Genomic DNA, 20,805 nt, shown 5'->3' on the forward strand with positions numbered 1-20,805 from the left:
ACTAAACAACTATTGGGGGTGGGGTGGGGTTGGGATTAACTGTTAACTCATTTTCTTCTTTGTTCTTTTCTGGATTTTCCAAATTTCCTATAATCAAGAGTTCTTACTTATGTTATCAGAAAAATATGTAAATTACAAGATTAGAAAAATACTAGGAAAAATATACTTAATTGCTTACGTGGAATAGGGTATGCAAACCGGTCTGGGTGCTTTGTGATGAGGGTGTTCTTTATGTGTCTTCTCCCAACACCATGTGCACCTATGTCATTTTTTAAAAAGTTAAAATTGATAACTGTTAATAATAATTGTAAAATGTTTTGAAGATGAAAATAAGAAAGCAACTTATATAGTCAAACTTACCTAATAGGACTAGTGTTTTCCTTTTGAATGCTGGCAGTTTTACTACTTCTTCATATGTAACAAGATCTAATTGATCAAACACTAAAATGCAAAGATTTAGAAGGAATATAAATTTACAGAAGGAATAGTTCCTGTATATAAATTATAATTTTACTGGCAAAACCAAAATTATAGCAAATCCATGTCTTAAGAAATATGAATCCAACTTATGATATATAGCTCATATGTAATTTAAGTCATATAACCTTTTGGGAGAAGATTTCACTTTTATGCCCATGAAAATGCACTTTAGAACCAGGGGCATCCAAAGACATGTTGGGCACATGCATATAAGTCCAATTGTAAAAGATACTGCATATCTTTTCATGCAGTATCCAACAAATTGTATGAGTTCATTCCAAACCACATGCTGTTCATATTTTTGCAATTAAAAAAAGTCAGCAATACTAAAAAGAAAAAGTCTCCAGACAGTGACCAACATGAATATAGCATGAATGCAATTAGAATTAACCAAGAGGCCAGCTAGATTATTTCTAGGGATGGATGAGAGATGCATGGACAGCTGGTCTTTAACTTGACGGTTCTTTCTTTCAGCAGAGTTGCTGAAGGTAGCATGCTAGATTTTGTCAAAGTCAGGTTCTGTAAGTATGATTTCATAAACTTTGGAAATGAGCATCTCACAGGTTTTATTGTAACCCAGCTAGCTATCCATTCAATGGAAAGTCTTGGGTGTGTAAGTAGGGGAATATGCTTCACTGGACCCCTAACTTTGTCAGCCTGTGTATGGTAAGTTGGGATGGATAGAACTGGAAGAAGCATGAAGCAGTCTGAACTGAGAAGAAAAGCTTTAAAAATAGTTTTTTGAACCTGATTCTTAATAAAACTATTACAAAAACTTTCCCAAGAGGATGACTGTTCCTGTTGAAGTTTAAGATAGTCCAATTCTCACACACATTTGAAAATTCTCACAAGAAGGTTAAAATCATGTATCTGTGTTCCTATAATATTTTTTTCTATGTGGTATTACCCAAATGTTGTCAGGCACACACTGAAATTTCTTTTTTTTTTTAAATAATATTGAATAAGGTCTGGATTTTAGAGGGGTTGCAATAAATTCCATGAAACTGATTCCATGGTGTAATAGAGGAATCTACAATGCTTCAGTCAATCATTAAGAGAAGCATCTACTCCCTGAAATATGGCCAAATGCTTTTGAATATCAGCTCAGTCCTTAACATTTATGATTTTCCTAGTAGCAAAGAACCTTAAAATGCAAAATAGGATACTCTGGAATGCAAAAGATCAGAAACAAACAAACAGAAGTATCATTCCCAAAATATTAAAAAAGAAATACAATATGTTAAAAATAAGGGTTAGTGCATGTTAATGGGTATTTGTGCATTTGTTTTCTTTTGATAACTTGATTGCATAAAGGTTGACTAAAAGACTTTAAAGCATATTTCTCTAGCAACAGCTAAAAACCACAAAATGCTTTCTGTGTTTAGAATGGCAGATTCACAAAATCGAAATGAACAGGAGGTTCTCTGCATGGCAGAGCTAGCTAGTCATGCTGCAGTGGTAATGGTGACGAAGAGTTGTAAAAACAAAAGCAGGAGAGCAGACGGCATTGCTCTTTATACCTATTGCCCTCTGAGTGCTATGTCCATCAAGAAAAGTATGCTTATGAAAGAGGTCCATCAACAAGCTGATATATTTTAGTATCTAGAAATAATCAAGCATCTCACAAAAGAGCAAGATGTTGACACTTATTTTTCCGAATGGTATATACATCTCTTTCTCTCTATAGATTCTATTCAATCTTACTGAATTAAGTCATCTTTTTTCAACCACATAAGAATGAGTTAGATATTAACAATCAATATGACAAACAAATGAACAGATATGTTACACATCAATATCTTAACGATAAAGGAGTAGCATGAAGAGGTTACTCTGGTCTAAATGAAAAATCATCACATGGCCACAGGATGGAGAAACAATAAAAGAGGATATTTTCAAAGATGACATACAAGGAATATAAGGAGAACACTTAGAGACTGAACTTTTAAAGGTTTTAAGCTGTTTGCTGATTAAAAGAAAGGGACTTGATGAGAGGAAATCGTCAAAAACAAAGAGGCACAGTCACTCAACAGGTTACTTACATGCACAGAGGCCATTGGGAGTAAGACAGCATGAAAAATGTACAGGGGTCATTGAAATATGGCTTTTAATATATTAGTAAAATAAAAGTATAATATGCACAAAAGAAACTTTACCATGCAATATTCTAAACACAAGGCAAATAAATCACATTAAGAAACAAACTCATTTTAATAAAAAATCCAACAATACCCTTATATATAAGTCAGTGGGTTTTATATACTAGCAAATGCATACAAATTTTATCTGGAAATCATTACAAGAAACCTTTTTCAGGGAGTGTAGGTGTGGAAGTCTTTTGCTTTTCATTTTGTGTCTTTTCTAATCACGTGTACCTATTACTTTTACTATTAAAAAAAACTGTCAACAGGGCCACTTTCAGTTGTCTTTAGAGTTCTCGGTATTAAAGAAAACAAAAGTAATAGCTTTTTAAATTCAACAGTACTAATTTGTGGTACTAAGCATAATTTAAACACACCTATGAATGGTATTGTAGAAATCCTCTATAGATTTGTTCATATTTGTATATATAAATGGGGTTTCTCAGGATATTTAAATACCACTGCTCTGGGCTTTACCATTAAAAAAATGAATTAATGAAGGCTTTAAGAAAAAAGTTTGTATTAATAACTTGATCTAGCACTGATTTTGGAAGTCCTAGGGCTGAGGAATCTCAATGCCTCAAAGAGTATAGTTCTTCTAGAAGCACGACAATGCTTTTTGTGTCAAATTTGTGACAAAAATTTTTTTATGTGTTACAGAAAATGTATTTGCTGTAAAACTCAAACATAATCAAATCTATTCCCAAGGCTTCAGAAATATAGTCTGGTACATTGTCCTGACTTCTCTGTAAGCTATTCAATATTCAAGACACCTGTAAGTATTTTGGTAACTATTCGCCAGTAGAATCTTTCTCCATAAAAAAAAAAAAAAATTAACATTTATTCCTTGTCTCAGTAGGAAAAGCCACATAGTATCTTCAAATACTAAACCTCCACTTCGGTGAGAAATTTCACACAGGTAACACTGGGGCTGAGTGCACACACAAATGCCTGCAGTGGCCAGGCAGCTAATTTGTTTGAGTGAATGGGTCACATGCAAGCATGGAGCCATGGAGACAATGGATCCTATAGAATAAGTGTCCATCCAAGAGGGACCTCAACAGCCTAGAGTTGCTAAGGGAGGAAGTGGGCCCCATGTTACCACACTCCGTTCCTTCAAGGAAAAGTAGAAACCCAGATTTTATGTGAAATATTTGATTTTCAGATGATTATTTTAAACACTAGGTGTGTATGGAAAAAACAATATTTGTTTATGGGTCACATTCAGCTGATAGACTCCCACTATATAAAGTGAGAAGTAGGCAACAGTTTGAATAGAATTATGCTTTAACTAGACATGTGGAATTTCCAGGTAACAGAAATGGAAATAATTAATTCTAGTATTTTATCATTTTCATCAGTTCTAGGTCTTTAAATAAAGTTCTCGTCTTTCATTTTTACTACAAATATAAACAACTTCAGAATATAATGATGAGGTTTGGATCCTGCTATCAATAGTTGCAGAATTCTCAAAGAAAGGAAAAAAAATATGGCCCTTATTTTTTAAAAATTATTTTTCAATGTATAAAAATCAGTTGCATTTCTTTTTTTAATTGAAGTATAGCTGACTAACAATGTTTTAGTTTCAGGCTGTAGCAAAGTGATTCAGTTTATATATATACATATATATATATATTCTTTTTTAGATTCTTTCCCCTTATAGGTTATTACAAAATATTAAGTTCCCTGTGCTATACAGTAGGTCCTTGTCGGTTACCTGTTTTATATGTAGTAGTGTGTATATGTTAATCCCAATGGCCCTTATTTTACTTTACTGAGGACTATAGGAAGATCCCTTACTGTATTTTACAATCAACTCTTGAATAAAACAGAAAACTCTTTTCAGGAATATAGTTTGATTTGTGGCCTATGAACCCATTTGTCTAGTTCTTGCTATTTAAAAATATGATATTTCCAAGTACTCAAAGCATTTGCTTTCCCATTGGAGGTCAACAGTATGCGTTTCTCTCTTTTAGAGCAATTCTTTATGTCAACAACACCATGTATTAGGGTAAACTTTCATCATAGCTAAAAGCAGAACAGCTGATAAAATACTTGACTTTCCTTCCTGAAAGTTTTGTCTCTTATAAAGTCAAGGTAATAAGCAAATGGTTCTTCTGGTCTTTATGATTAACAAAAGGCAAGAATTGGTTTGTGATGGGGAAGAAAGCTGAAGAGAAGTGGCAGAAAGGACTTGATGAGGAAGACCACTGCTTAGGAATATGCTACAGGTAACAAAAAGTGGTGGTGGTCTTTGCTACTCCTCTTAATTTTAAGTTTACAAGATCTTAGATACATCCGTGGTTTTGGATAGGAGAGTTGTGTTAAAAGACGACAGAGAAAAAGCATCTCTATTCCATCTCTATGAGGTTCCTGCCTTCTCTATCAGGGGTGATAAAGCCTTCAATATAATGGGCAACATTTACCAGAGCTAAACCCTCAGCTAAGGGACAGCGACTGAGTACTTGGCTTCATTAAATGATACCCATTTGTCAGGCCCAGTGATGAAATAACCTGAGATCCACTGAACTTTAGAACTGGCAAAGATACCCTTGAGTGACTAAAACCCAATTTCCTCATTTTGAGGCAATTTTGATTTGCTTGAGTTGAATGGTTACTCGGGTGTGCTAACTCCTGGTCCTAGCCCCGGCTGGCTATTAAGCTTCCAGGTGTGTTTGCAGGCTCACCAAGTCCCACCTATGACGAATCAGAGAGAACGGGAACAATGGAAGATCAGTGGTGCCCTGGTGGTCAAAGAATGGAAAAAGTGGACTGACCACCAGATGGGATACTGGTTCTCTGGTAAAATTCTTAAGTGAACTGTTCAATGGATTCTTTGTCAGAATTTAGAGATTCTAGTTTTTCAACTGACTTCTTATTTTTCCTCAGACTTGAATTAAAGAGTACTGGCAAACTGAATACTCATGTCTACATGCCCTCTATCAGTACAGTACAAAAAGCTAAGGATGGATTTGTTTTTCTAGGTTTAATTTTAATGCCATCTATGTAAAAATTACAAGGTGATACATATATATGTCATATCAATAGACCTTTTGAACCTGTTAGAAGCTGATGGAAATCAAGGTGATTATGGAGACTTGGCAATAACCACTGAGATTTTGTGTTAAACAACATTCTGCTGATACTACAGTGAATTTATTCAAATAGTATTACTCAAGCATTTACAATTAGTTTTAACTACTTATATTTAGCTAATCTACTTTAAATATTTCTTCCCTTTATAAAACAAAAATGCCATTATTAGACCAGTCTTCTATAGTGGTGCTTAATCAGAGATGATCCATTTTATTGGAATAAAAATATGATGGGAAACATTCCTTATTTAACTGAACCATTTAAAATTAAGCCATGTGGTCACTCACATTCATTCCACATTAAACAGTACTTCAAAGTGTTTACTTTTACTCTCAGATCAAGAAATGAATCATTCAGAGTTTCAAAATATTTTTTCCTGGTAAATGCTAATAAAACATTCTACAGAGGGAAAAGCATTTCATATTTGTCAGAAATATTATACCATCAAATTGGGTATGCATGATTGCATTCACTTGATTTTTTTTCTTTTGCCATATATTTGATGTTAGAGTTATTTCTGAAACCTTGGGAACTAGCCTAATGCCCATGTTGGGGCTTGCAATTCCTCAGAAAAAGTTCCTTATAAAAGGAGTCATATTAAGAAGGTATTAAAAGTAAGTAAATCCCACTCTATACCATCATGCAGTTTCTTTAACTTAAGCTACATCCTGTGAGTCTTCTGGGAATTTTACTGCATTGACAGAGCATGGCTTTTTTATATTCATGTCAGTTCTTAGCAAATGAGTGACTATTTTGACTTAAGTTGAATGCAAGCTTCAAAACAGACAAATATACCATGAAGGGCAGGCCAAGATAACGTTCTTGGTCTTTTAGGAGCTAGGAAGTCCCGCGAAGGAAGAAGACTAGTGACAGGAACTAACGCCATTTGTGCTCTTTCAAATCAATCACAGCTCTGTTAAGAGTGCACATTTACCCTTAGGAATGTGTCAGAGGGCTTTATCTTAGGGCCAGAGAGGAGCCAGGGGTGAGGGTATTTGCTCAAAACCAATCTCAGCAAGAGGCAAGAATCCAGGAGCCCCCATCCCTCATTTCTCAGGGTAGGACTTTATGTACTGGGTTCTCTGAGTTCCAGAGAGTTCTGTTTCCAAATAGCATTTTCTTCCTATAAAGTAGAGCTCTGTAAAATATTTGGCAAATATAAGCAACATAATAATTGAAGGGAGGGGTTTCTTAAAAGTTTTGTAAGCTGATGAAAGATCTCATGTGGTGACATTTTTGGATAGAGAACTCTGAAGACGGAATTGAGGTGTGACATCTACTTTAGTCTTTGAGAGATGTTTAACCCATCTTAATAAGTCGTACTTTTCCCTACCTGCATTGTGCTTTGCCAAATATTTATCTTTGTACTGCTTCTTTTTCTTGCCAAACCAAGTGCAGCTGGCCTGCTGCTCCTGTTTGGTCTTCTCCATGGCAATGCAAGCGACTCGCCTAGCACACAAAGAAAGGGGGAAAAAAAACTCACAAATGTATAGTTTTATGCTGATAAGAGAGAAAAACCAGTCATTTGAAGAATGAATTGCATGAAGAAACTCCTCAGAAATGCTTCCAATTATTCAGTAAAGGTTTGTTCCTTGAAAATTTCCTAGAAATGTTTTTTTAAAAATGCAGGTTTCTAACAAAATAACATTCTATCACTTGAACATATACATGTAACTGATGACACAGATGAGAAGTAAACATAATAGTCATGAAATACAGTGCAATGAGTGTGGGATTTTGAGTTGAGACAAGTCTGATTTGAATCCTGGCTCTCTCAATTATCAGCCTTTATCAATTTAGTGTTAGGTACTTTTCTGGAAAATTTACATATATTAATTCATTTACTCTTTCTAGCAACATGTGAAATTATGTCTGTTTTACAGATGAGGGGATCAAAGGACCGAGAGGTTAATTAATTTGTCCTGTGTGTGTGCTCAGTTGTGTCCAACTCTTTGCAACCCCATGGGCTGTAGCCTACCAGGCTCCTCTGTTCGTGGGATTCTCCAGGCAAGAATACTGGACTGGGTTGCCATTTTCCTACTCTAGGGGATCTTCCTGACCCAAAGGATTGAACCCACATCTCTTGCGTCTCCTGCATTGTCAGGCAGATTCTTTACCACTGCACCACCTGGGAAGCCCCTAATTTGTCCCAATCAAACAGCTAAATAAGTGGGAGAATGAGGACAGTTTGGCACCAGAGCCCATGCTCTTAGGTGGTACATTGTTTTGGTAAGTTCCTTAATCTAGAATCCTAGAAATGTTTAAAAAACGCAGGTTTCTAACAAAATAACGTTGTCACTTGGACATTTACATGTAACTGATGACACAGAAGAGAAGTAAACATATAGTCATGAAATACAGTGCAATGAGTGTGGGATTTTGAGTTGAGACAAGTCTGATTTGAATCCTGGCTCTCTCAATTATTAGCTTTTATCAATTTCGTGTTAGGAGTTTTTCTAGGAGATTTACATATATTAATTCAGTTAATCTTTCTATCTGTTGGATGACTGTTGGAAACAACTTTAACAAAAAATGTAAATAATATCTCTATCACAGTAGCAGGCACAGTAGGTGCCTAATAAATGGTACTACTATTACAACATGGAGATTCTAGGTAGGGAAAAAAACTATGATTGAATTCAGTTAGGATTACATTCAGAAAGATCATAATTTTGTTCTACTTGATTACAGCATTCAACATTGGTAACATATGCATAAATGTTGTTAATAAGTTGCTCTCTTAGGTTCAGTCTAAGCAAGTACTTATCTTTCAGGATATTGCCACAGAAGGTTTTGCTTACTTAATGACTTTGCTTGTGGGCCAATGTGGGGGTCCCTGAGTGAACCACATATAAGGGGAGTTCAAAAGCACTATCAGAATGCCATAGAATGCCATTGAAATAATGAGTTGTTTTCTAAGGAAGTTGTACTGCCTTGTTATTCTCCCACTAGCAGTGTAGAGTTCCTATTGCTCCACTCCCATGTCATTACTTGGTGTTATCAGTCTGTAATTTTATCCCTCATGGTGGATAAGCAGTGAAATAACACTGTTTTTGTATTTCACTGATCATTAATGAGATCAAGCACCTTTTCATACGCTTATTGGCTACTGGATTTCTTCTTTGGTAAAGTGCCTGTTCAAAGACTACTTTCTTAGCCAGTTGTCGTTTCCTCATTGATTTGTAGGAAGTCTTTATATGGCCTGAATATTATACTTTTGTTAGTTATATATGATGCAGGTATCTTCTTCCACTCTGTGGCTTGCCTTTCTAATCTTTTTATAGTATTTGATAAAGACAACTTATTAGTTTTTAGTCAAATCTAGCAATATTTTCATTTATGGGAAATATTTTTGATATCTTTTTAAGGAAATGCTTCCTTGTCCCTAAAGATATTCTCCAGTATTACCTTCTCAAGAGTTTATAATTTTGTCTTTCATGTTTTGGTTTTTAATACACCAGGGCTGGTTTTTGTATATGGTATGAAGTTAGGGGTCAATTTCTCTCATTTCCTGACCCCCCTCAATGGATACCCAATCATCCCAGCATAACTTATGGAAAAGTCTTCATTCCTCACTAGTGACTATGTCTGAGAGTGTTTAGGGGGTCTCTTCAGTTGGCCTATTTGAGCATCTCTAAGCCTATACCTTATTATCTTAACTACCAAAGCTTTATAGTAAGTCTTGGTATCATTGAGGCAAGTCCTCTCTCTCTATTCTTCTAGAAGAGCATCTTGACTATTTCCAGTTCTGTGCATTTCCATGAAAATTTTAAAATTAGCTTGTCAATTTCAAAATGGTTGGGAATGAATTCCTCCCAATTAATCAATTTGGGAGGAATAGATATCTTTGCAATATTAAGTCTTCTAGTCCCTAAATATAGTATGTCTTCTTTTATTTAGGTCTTCTTTAATGTCTCAATAAGTTTTATAATTTATCCTCTAAATGTCTTGAATAACTTTACTAGATTTGTTCCTAGGTTATTGATTTAAAAAGATTTTATAAATGGTTTTAAAATTCAAACATATACAATACTACTGTGTAATGAACCTCAAATACCTACAACTCAGTTTCAACATTTATTAACTCACAGGTTATTTTGTGTTATTTACAACCTACCCACCCTAAAATTAGGCTTCCCAGGTGGTGCAGTGGTAAATAATCCGCCTGACAACGCAGGAGACACTGGTTTCATCCCTGGGTTGGGAAGATCCCCTGGAGAAGCAAATGACAACACACTCCAGGATTCTTGCCTGGAAAATCTCATGGACAGAGGAGCTTGGTGGGCTATAGTCCATGGGGTCACAAAGAGTTGGACATGACTCAGTGATTGAGCATGTACCCTAAGATTATTTTGAAAAAAAAAAAAATCCAACTTTGTATTATTTCCTCCTTAAATATTCTTAAATTCCCTTTAAACCTATAGGTTTCCCCTTCTTCCCCCTCACCCTTTTCTACTTGCAACTTATTTGTTGCAGAAACTGGTTGTCTGTCCTATAGTTTCTAATTTCACCCCTGTGGTGTCTTTAGTAAGTCCCTCTGTCTTTTGTATTTCTCGCTAACAACTAATTACACTCGATCTTAGCCAAAAGGCCGAGAAGCGATGCAAACAACTAATTAGATATAGAGGTCTAATCAAACTTGAGCTTTATTTTTCTTTTGCAAGAGTACTTTATAGTATTATGGTGTTATACAGGGTATTTTTAAAAATTACTTTCTATTTTTTTACTGATAAATAGAAATATAATTGATTTTGTACACTGATTTTTATATCAGCCATCTTGCTAAACTCTCATATTAATCATAATTGTTTATATATATATATATAAATAGATTTCTTTGAATTTCTACACAGAATCCTATCACCTGTACTTTTTTTTTTTCTTTCCAATTCTGTTTGCTATAGGTGTATTGTAGATGCTCTCAATCAGGTTAAGGAAGTTCCCTTCAATTTCACAGTCTGCGAGAGTTTTAATTATGAATGGATTTTGGATTTTAACAAATGCTTTTCCTGCATCTAATGATGATGACTTTGTGGATTTTTCTTCTTTAATCTGTTAATATGGTGGATCGGTTTTCAAATGTTGAACCAGCTGTGCATTCCCAGTACAAACTCTACTGGATTAAGATGTATTATTTTTTTGGTATATTGCTAGATTCAGTTTGTTAATATTTTGCATCTGTATTCATGAGGGATATGGGTATTTAACATATTTAAAATTTATTGAATTTTGGTATCAGGGTAACACTGGGGACATGAAATGAGTCAGGAAGCGTTCTCTTCTACTTTCTTGAAGAGTCTTTCCTCCATGTCTCATTCTTTCTCTTGCTCATTGAGGGCTTTATTTATATTTATTTTTGGTTAGGAGAAAGAGATTTATTGGGAAATAACGTGAACTGTCTCTCAGCAACAGTACCAACGTCAATCTCCATATATTACCTAAGTGGCATACAGAGGAGGCTGATGAAACCTTTGGGAATTCTTCCAGTACAAGCCAATATGTGCTGTTAGTCATAACTACAGCTTCTGTGAGGCATACGCTCTTTGGAAACCTAAACAGAACTCAGGCATTTTTGAAAGGTTAAGAGACCAAAATAAAAAAAAATCCTGACCTTGTGAAGCTTATGTTATAGTGTACAGAGTATCTTACAGGAAATGATTTTAAGCTTAAAAAAAGTTCCCAGTAAAAATTTGTGGTGTGGTCATATGTGGTGTAACAAGAGAGGAATGAAACTGATTTTTACCAGGCACTCAGGAAATGAATGTTATTTCTTTTAGCTCTGTAAGTGCAAGAAAACTGTTAGAATTTAGGTCAACATGGAGGAAATTTCAAACACATGTTTAACATTTATTGCTGACTTGGATGAGGATCTAGTAGGCAAGGGAAGGGATGACACATTCAGGGACTCAAATCATATCCAAGGATTAGACTGACGGGCCTTGTCAAGCAAGATGAAATATACCACGGATAAAGAAGGGAAGGTATTCGGGTTCAAAAAAAACGATTTCTCATCTGGAGAATGTGAAAAATTTGATTTGCTAGCAATACATCTAAACAAAGCTTCTGGGCTTGGCTGATAGTATTGTTTCAAATCTTTCTCATTAGCATTACATGTCTACCATATGACATTCTAGAGACCAATTCACTTTTTCAACAAGGAATTCTTTTTCCCCTCAGCTGGGAATCTCTTCTTGTACCTCCAAAGTCCTACTCAACATCTCAAGGAACATACTGCCCAGTGGGCCTCTTCCTCATTATTCTAGTTAGACTTTCTTTCTCCCTCTATAGTCTCTGCAACTTTACTGAGCTCAGTTTTTCTACAGTAAACTGAACATAATATATAAAGTATAAAACTTCAGTTTTGAAATATTATACATCCCATGAAACCATCACCATAATCCAAATAACAAATATTTTCATCATCCCAGGACTTTTCTTATGCCCTTCTGTAATTCCTCCTTCCTCCTACAGATCCCCAGGAACTCAAGGTTAGTTTTGATTTTCTAGAGTTTTATATAAGGGAATTATATAGTATGTTCTCTGTTTTGCCTGGAAACCCAGCCTAGTGGTTTTGAGTTTCACTCATATTGTTGTGTGTTACCAATAATTCCTTTAATTGCATCCTATTGTATGGATATGCCATAATTTGTTTATCCATTGACCTGTTGATGAAAACATTAAAAAATGTTTAGAAATTTAATTAAAAAAATTGTAATAGGTATGTGGCCACTAAGTTTTTGTTAGTGCATTTTTTTGTCCTTGGAAATTCCTTTAGGTTCTATTTAAAATCTGTTATGCCATTCATCCCTCCCCACATACTCTGAAGATAGTTTTTAAGCATTGTTGTTCAGTCACTCATTTATGTCTGACTCTTTGCGACCCCATGGACTGCAGCATGCCAGGCTTCCCTGTCCTTCACTATCTCCTGGAGTTGGCTCAAACTCATGTCCATTGAGTCGGTGATGCTATCCAACCATCTCATCCTCTGTCGTCCCCGTCTCCTTCTGCCTTCAATCCTTCCCAGCATCAGGGTCTTTTCCAATGAGTTGGCTCTACATCAGGTGGCCAAAGTATTGGAGCTTCAGCATCAGTCCTTCCAATGAATATTCAGGGTTGATTTTCTTTAGGATTGACTGGTTTGATCTCCTTGCTGTCCAAGGGACTCTCAGGAGTATTCTCCAGCACCACAGTTCAAAGGCATCAATTCTTTTGTGCTCAGCCTTTTTTATTGTCCAGCTCACACATCCATACATGACTACTGGAAAAACCATAGCTTTGTCTATATGGACCTTTATAGGCAAAGTAATGTCTCTGCTTTTTAATATGCTGTCTAGGTTTGTCATTGCTTTTCTTCTAAGGAGCAAGCGTCTTAATTTTCAAGGCTGCAGTCACCATCCACAGTGATTTTGGGAGCGCAAGAAAATAAACTCTCTCACTGTTTCCATTGTTTCCCCATCTATTTGCCATGAAGTGATGGGATTGGATGCCATGATCTTCATTTTTTAATGTTGAGTTTTAAGCTAGCTTTTTTACTCTCCTCTTTCACCTTCATCAAGAGGCTCTTTAGTTCTTCTTTGCTTTCTGTCATAAGGGTGGTGTCATCTGCATATCTGAAGTTATTGATATTTCTCCCAGCAATCTTAATCCCAGTTTGTGCTTCATCCAGCCCAGTATTTAACATGATGTACTCTGCATATAAGTTAAATAGCCAGGGTGACAATATACCACCTTGATGTACTCCCTTTCCTGAATTGGAACCAGTCTGTTGTTCCATGTCCAGTTCTAACTGTTGGTTCCTGACCTACATATAGATCTCTCAGGAGGCAGGTAAGGTGGTCTGGTATTCCCATTTTCCAGCTTGTTGTGATCTACACAGTCAAAGGCTTTAGGATAGTCAGTAAAGCAGAAGTCGATGTTTTTCTGGAATTCTCTTGCTTTTTCTATAATCCAATGGATGTTGGCAATTTGATCTCTGGTTCCTCTGCCTTTTCTAAATCCAGCTTGTACATCTGGAAGTTTTCGGTTCACATACTGTTGAAGCGTAGCTTGAAGGATTTTGAGCATTACCTTGCTAGCATGTGAAATGAGTCCAATTGTGTGGTAATTTGGGCATTCTTTGGGTCTGGAATGAAAATGGACCTTTTCCAGTTCTGTGGCCACTGCTGAGTTTTCCAAATGTGCTGGCATATTGAGTGCGGCACTTTAAAAGCATCATCTTTTAGGATTTGAAATAACTCAGCTGGAATTCCATCACCTCCACTAGCTTTGTTTGTAGTGATGCTTCCTAAGGTCCACTTGAATTCATATTCCAGGATGTCTGGCTCTAGGCGAGTGATCACACCATCATGATTATCTGGGTCGTGAAGATCTTTTTTGTACAGTTCTGCTGTGTATTCTTGCCACCTCTTCTTAATATCTTCTTCTTCTGTTAGGTCCTTACCATTTCTGTCCTTTATTGAGCCCATCTTTGCATGAAATGTTCCCTTGGTATCTCTAATTTTCTTGAAGAGATCTCTAGTCTTTCCCATTCTATTGTTTTCCTCTATTTCTTTGCACTGATCACTGAGGAAGGCTTTCTTATCTCTCCTTGCTATTCTTTGGAACTTTGCGTTCAAATGGGTATATCTTTCATTTTCTCCTAGCCTTTTGCTTCTCTTCTTGTCTCAACTATCTGTAAGGCCTCCTCAGACAACCTTTTTGCATTTTTCTTGGGGATGGTTTTGATCACCGCCTGCTGTACAATGTTACGAACCTCTGTCCATAGTTCTTCAGGCACTCTATCAGATCTAATCCCTTGAATCTATTTGTCACTTACACTGTATAATTGTAAGGGATTTGATTTAGGTCATACCTGAATAGCCTAGTGGTTTTCCCTATGTTCTTCCATTTAAGTCTGAATTTTGCAGTAAGGAGTTCATGATCTAAGCCATAGTCAGCTCCCGGTCTTGTTTTTGCCAACTGTATAGAGCTTCTCCATCTTTGGCTGCAAAGAATATAATCAATCAATCTGATTTCTGTATTGACCATCTGGTGATGTCCATGTGTAGAGACATCTCTCGTGTCATAGGAAGAGGGTGTTTGCTATGACCAGTGCATTCTTTTGGCAAAACTCTGTTAGCCTTTGCCCTGCTTCATTTTGCACTCCAAGGCCAAAGTTGCCTGTTACTCCAGGTTTCTCTTGACTTCCTACTTTTGTATTCCATTCCTCTATGATGACAAGGACATCTTTTTTTTTTTTTTTGGTGTGAGTTCCAGAAGGTCTTGTAGGTCTTCATAGAAGCATATTACTGATTATAACAGATATATGGAAGTATTAGTAAACAAGAAACCTCACACCAAGTGCATAGCTGGACTTTCCCTGGCTGTCCCAGGCTATGTGTACCTGGGTGCAAATTCATTTGGGATAGACCAGTGGCCACAATGTTTTCAGGGGAACTTTGTTTTCCTTTTGCTCTGCTCACTGACAAGGCATCCTTCTCTACAGTCCCCTGGTGTGGAAGGGAAGTAAGGGAATGCTTATTAGTTTGCTCTTAACCTAGGGGTATAGCTTTTTGCAGTCCTGACAGTGTGGGATGGGTCTCCTAACTGATTCTACTACTTATACAGGCCTTACTGGGTCTTAACCTTGGTCCTCTGGCAGAGGAGTTCTTAGTAATAGAAATGCCCTCATGGCAAAGTGGACCAATTTGGAACTCTCATTTTTACCGCTCTGATTAATAGCTTTCATATAAAAACTGGTCACTGAGTTCCCCAATATCTTTTCAGGTACTCAGTGCTTTTAAGGTAATTTTCAAAAACATATTTTCTGCAGCACTTTTCATTTTTTTCCACCAGGAGGATTGGTCCAGACAATCTAGTCTACCATTATAGGAAATGGGAAGCAAATCTGCTTTTCCACTGTCATTTCTCAGGCTTCCCCCAGGGGACTTAAGAGTTATAGGTATTGATGAGACATAATTTATACAAATGATCTGACCAGGGAGAAGAGGTCTAGAATCTACATAAATATTTTCAAGAGACACTCATTCATATATGGCAACATTCAAGAACACATTTTGTAAAATGTAAATATCAGTGCTAACATAATAAAATCACTAGCAAAAGGACTTAGACATCACCTTCCTCTCACTAATGCTTAAATTGTTTTTTGAAGATCAGACTCAAAGACGGCATCAGAGGGAAGGCTTCTACTTCTGCTATGTGGGCCTATGTTTCCTAGTATAAAATGATGGCATCTGAAGTTCTTAGCTCCAACGTGCTAAATTTAAAAGTATTTTTGGGAACACTGGAATAGCTGAAAGAAGTGATCAAGCAAAAGAGATTAACTGAAAAATCCGTTTAATTAGTAAAAAACTGGGTGAAAAAAACTATGCGTCTATGAACTTGATGCCTTTAATCTCTTTTAGTTAGGTTCAAATAAGTATTTTGGACATGCAGATCTCTTTCTTTTGAAGATATCTCTTTGGCACTAGATTTCTGATATATATTGCCAGAGTACAGACAAAGGTAAAACTATCAGCATTTTTCAAAAAACAGCAAATTATAACATTAATAACAGAAATAGATTTTACCAAAATCTACAGTAATCCCTGACTCCTCTCAGCTAAAAACATGTCTGAAAACTGCCTGATTTTAACCTGCTTTCAAAGCTTAAACTTTCTAACAGACACACATTTTTAAAGACCTGGCAGGGTAAAGAACGAAGCTTCTGTCTCCTTTCTAATAGTGAAACACTTTAAATACCTGGAGTGACAGTGAATCCTGGCATCTGAGTTTTTCACTGGTGGTGGAGTGGAATGGGGTTGGTGAGGGCATGTGGAGGGGCAAAGAGAGGGTACATTAAAAAAAAAGCAATTCTATAAGGCTGGAAACAGCATACAGGCGTAGAGGGCTCTGCTAAGAGATCACGATGTGACTATGACCCGACTCAGCCTCTCTCTAGACCTTCATCTCCTTCTGTGTGAAACAAAGACCTGACTCTATAAATAGGAGCTCACTTGGGGCTGACAACTGAGAATTCTCGGCAGACTCATTTGAATTGCGTTTGGCTAATAGAGTAAAGAATATATTAAACAGGTTTTACCCTATAAAACAGCAAAATATAAAGGTGAAAAATGGCTTGCCAGGCTTCATTTATATAAGAAACCAAAACAACACAACACAGACATACCATTCCTGAAGTTCTGGAGAAGGAATGAGACCTGCCGTTCCATTTTTGGAGTTTTCCAGTTTACCCTGCCACCAATTGTGATCGTCCTTACTAATAATCTGGATAATGTCACCAACTCTGAATCGAATGCCAGCTTCTTTGCAGGGGATGAGGTCATCCTTAGCTGGATCATATTCAAATTGTGCTCTTACATAGATCTATAAAACAGGAGTTGGTAAGAAAAAACGCCATGGTGATATGAAAGAAAACAGTCAGCTCTAACTGAATAACCATGGACTAACACTACAATACGAACAGGACATTAGATGGTGAACACAAATATGATGCATGGAAATACAACACAAAAAACTGCTACCACTAGAACAATGTACTATTTTTGATGTGTGTAGTTACAAATCTCTGCTCTTTTTATTTGGATAGAACACTTAAGATATTTGTTCAATAAAGACTTAATTTCTGCTTTTACTATAACAGAATAGGCTTAAAATTATAGTGAAATATGCTTACCGTTTGAAAATCTGCATATATGTAATTGATATTATGGGTAAGTTGTCATGATCACGTGGCAGGCTTTAAGCCATAACCACAAGCATTCAGGGAAGGTTTTAACCCTAAAGCAGCACGATACGAAACTAGCAAGAACTCAGTGTTGGTAACGTGCTATAAAATGCCTTCATGACAACTGGCAGTGTGTCTACACACTGCTGATAAACTTAACTGTAACTCAAACATTTTAAAAAAGCATTTAAAGGTAGTTTAATTTTGCAAATAGCATTTCTACTTTATATTCGCATTTTATTCTTCTTTGAGAAGAAAAATGAATTTAAGTCCTACGTTTGCCAATGTAACACTTAAAATCTGCACAGAGCTTCAGGAGGTGGATAGTTCAAGGCTCTGAGTTTTGTGATATGTAAATGTAACTAGTAAATATAAAAGGAAACAGATTAGCATACAAGGGGTTATCACATGGCACCATTTTATGAATTACTGGATTTCTAAATAATGTAAAACAAGGTGCTAGATATTCAGTATTGCATCATTTGAGTGATTTCTATCAGGTGCTAGTTTATGCAAATCTTATCTCCCAATTTGATTACTTTTAAGAGCACATTTCAAGAAAAATTCCATAAAATTTCTATCTTGAAATTACATTTGAATATAAATATTAAAGTCACTGTAAAACCAACCTGAAGGGTTTGGAACTACTGTATTATTATTCTGTTTGTTTCTTTTCAGAAATCCAGCCTATAAAAGTTATAAGTCTCTGCATTTGCACCTAAAATTTATACTCAAAGCAAATAAAAGTTGCTTGTCTCAGGCAGCACTTAACTTTTCATGTTTGATTAGGACGTAAAGCCAGGATTTTTCTGTTGTTGTTTTTTCCCCACTGTATATGGCTTTTAGAAATACACATGCAGATACAAATTAAGAAAAAAACCTTCAAACATCAGATAATTATTGCTTAAAAATGTTCATTGGCACGTACATTTTAGTTATTCTTAGAATTCGAAGAATTCTGTAGCCTTTAAAAATTTATTTCCACCCCAGAGGCAGGCCCATAAGATCCCCAAAGGCTGAATTCTTAACCATCAACACAAAATGATCAGGTTGAAATTACAATAACCATCACAGCTACAAAGATGTTAGGGAAAAAGTCCTTATAGAGAATTAGTCATGTGTAATGTGTTAAAATGAAATGGTACAAGCTCTCAATGCTCAAATGTTATGGTCCAAAATGCAGACATTATGGGATGGAAAGGGTTAATAAAGGATTGGCTATTAGCAGCTCAGTTTAGAGAAGTTTCTATAGAGGATATCTATTCACCTGTCGTCCTTTTGGTTGGGTAGTTGATGGCAAGTCCTGTAGAATAAAGCCAACCCAGGAGAAAAATTTTCATTTACTTTTCAAAGAGTACAAGGTAATTTGTGTGTTCTGTTACATTATGGTTAAAAAATGAGCTAGATTTAAGTTGTAAAGAGATAATATACATTATTCCATTTCTCAGAAATGTTGAGTTATCAAAAAAGAAAAATCAAACCCAGGCCATTTAGCAGCAAGCTGAAGAAAGCAGGTAAATTTAAGCAGAGAGAAATGTGTTCTTAAGAAACAACTCAGCATCTTCAACACAAAAGCCACTGCAAGTGAAACAGCCTATTTAAAAAACCCCCTCAAAAGTCAAAAGAGCTGTTGCCCTTTTCAACTTAGTCACAGCAACCATTTAAGATTTTGAAAAATTCAATGGTTGTATGGATTTTTCATCATCTTACGAGTTGTTAAATGTCAACTGTTATAAATAAATTCCTTCGGTAGCCTATTTTGAAGTTGCAAATAAAAGTTACAGGAAATTTTCTAACATTTCTCTTACTTATATCATTCCATCTGAGGTGATCTCAAATTATTTATGTTATCTCAAATTATTTACAAATTTACCTCATAAAAATGATATATTTTTAAAGGGCAAGTTAATAGGAAAAGAGTGATACTGCTGTATCATTAGAACTCTCATTTTTAACAGCAATATCAGCAACTTAAGAGATTTTATTATTTCAAAATATTTCAAAAATTCACACACCTGCACCTACAAGTGCTCCCATTTGCTTACATACATTAAAAACCATTCTTTTTACTTTCCAAAATGAAAAAAAGTAAAATTCCAAGTTCAAGTCAAAATATAAAGTACTTTGTGTTAAAGATGTGATAATAGCGTGGCTTAAGTGCAGTTTGAAGCCAGTTCCTTTTGCTTTTCATATCCAGGCAAGGCTTATAATTCACAGAAGTATGTGCACGTACCACAATAACAGAGGGCACACCAATTCGTAAACTTAGATAGCGGAAACTAAACATGTTGCTGATATCACTCAGAATAGACAACTACAAAGCCCGAGAATACCCAGATTCCTACTCTGCAAAATTCTTAGATTTCTTTATCTTTTTCAAGTGAAAAAAAAATGTTGAGACGTTTCAACAAATTTCCATTTAAATCCTCTGCATAACTTTGAGCCAAGTCATAGACAGTAGCTGGGTGACACAGAAATATTTTGAGAATGACCAAAGCAGTCTTGAACTACATTTCTTCAAATTTAACTAATGAAAGGTATTTTTAATGAGAAGAACAAGATTTTCAGGAATAAACTGCATTGTAGCTGTAGTAGCCTTGTATATCGGCAGAAGACAATATTTCCACTGAACACATGTAACTAGAACACTCATGGCAGGTGGCACCAACAAAATTGTCACACTTTGCTGTGTGGAGCTAGAGTTCTTACCGAAACAGAATTGTTAGTGCTGCTATGACCATTAGCTGGGGACTGTCTGGAAGTGGAGGGGGAATCTCTCTGAAATAAGACACAAGGTTCATTAACACAGAACACCAGCAGAGAAACAAGAGATATTCACATTAACAGTTACAACCACAGTCTGACAACCATTTCCTTTGAGGTTTTAGCTGTAAAGGTGCCATACTGACTTACTTGCATGATTTCAGAGAAGCATGAAAAAAATGTTTGTGCAGTCTGAAGATTCACATGTTGTAAGTGATGACCGTGTCATTTCATTAATCATTTCTTTCCTGTCTCTAACATTCTATAACCTTTGCTTTTTTAAAATGAGAACCCGAAGGGTGACTTGATATTAAAATCCTATCAACTACTGTAAAGTGACAAGGATTACTATAACATTGTGCTAAAGATCCCAACTGCATATCTTTTTAAATTGAAAATTAGGTGTTAAAAGTATTTAATAATCTTTAGGTACCTCAGTATCAAAAATTACTGAATGACACAATTTGAAGTGAAGTCACTCAGTCATGCCTGATTCTTTGTGACCCCATGGACAGTAGCCTGCACCAGGCTCCTCTGTCCATGGGATTTTCTAGGCAAGAGTACTGGAGTGGGTTGCCATTTCCTTCTCCAGGGAAT

The 20,805-nt window shown here is 35.9% G+C and overlaps 1 protein-coding gene across 23 annotated transcripts in view; it reads right to left on the reverse strand.

Moving 5' to 3' along the window:
• CASK (calcium/calmodulin dependent serine protein kinase) overlaps positions 1-20,805 on the reverse strand; it is a 379,740-nt gene that overhangs the window by 21,120 nt on the left and 337,815 nt on the right. For 4 of the 23 annotated variants that reach the window (XM_060407434.1, XM_027963048.2, XM_060407433.1 and 1 more), the window contains 6 exons: positions 20,155-20,223; positions 18,713-18,748; positions 16,888-17,084; positions 7,051-7,166; positions 361-426; positions 179-259 (listed from right to left, as the gene is read on the reverse strand). In XM_060407434.1, the coding sequence (XP_060263417.1) occupies positions 179-259; positions 361-426; positions 7,051-7,166; positions 16,888-17,084; positions 18,713-18,748; positions 20,155-20,223 (565 nt within the window). Of the gene's footprint in view, positions 1-178; positions 260-360; positions 442-7,050; positions 7,167-16,887; positions 17,085-18,712; positions 18,749-20,154; positions 20,224-20,805 lie in introns of all 23 variants that reach the window. The other 19 variants (XM_027963049.2, XM_027963046.2, XM_027963047.2 and 16 more) reach the window with 7 other exon arrangements.

The sequence above is a fragment of the Ovis aries genome, chromosome X (genome assembly GCF_016772045.2).
Source record: "Ovis aries strain OAR_USU_Benz2616 breed Rambouillet chromosome X, ARS-UI_Ramb_v3.0, whole genome shotgun sequence".
Lineage (NCBI taxonomy): Eukaryota > Metazoa > Chordata > Mammalia > Artiodactyla > Bovidae > Ovis > Ovis aries.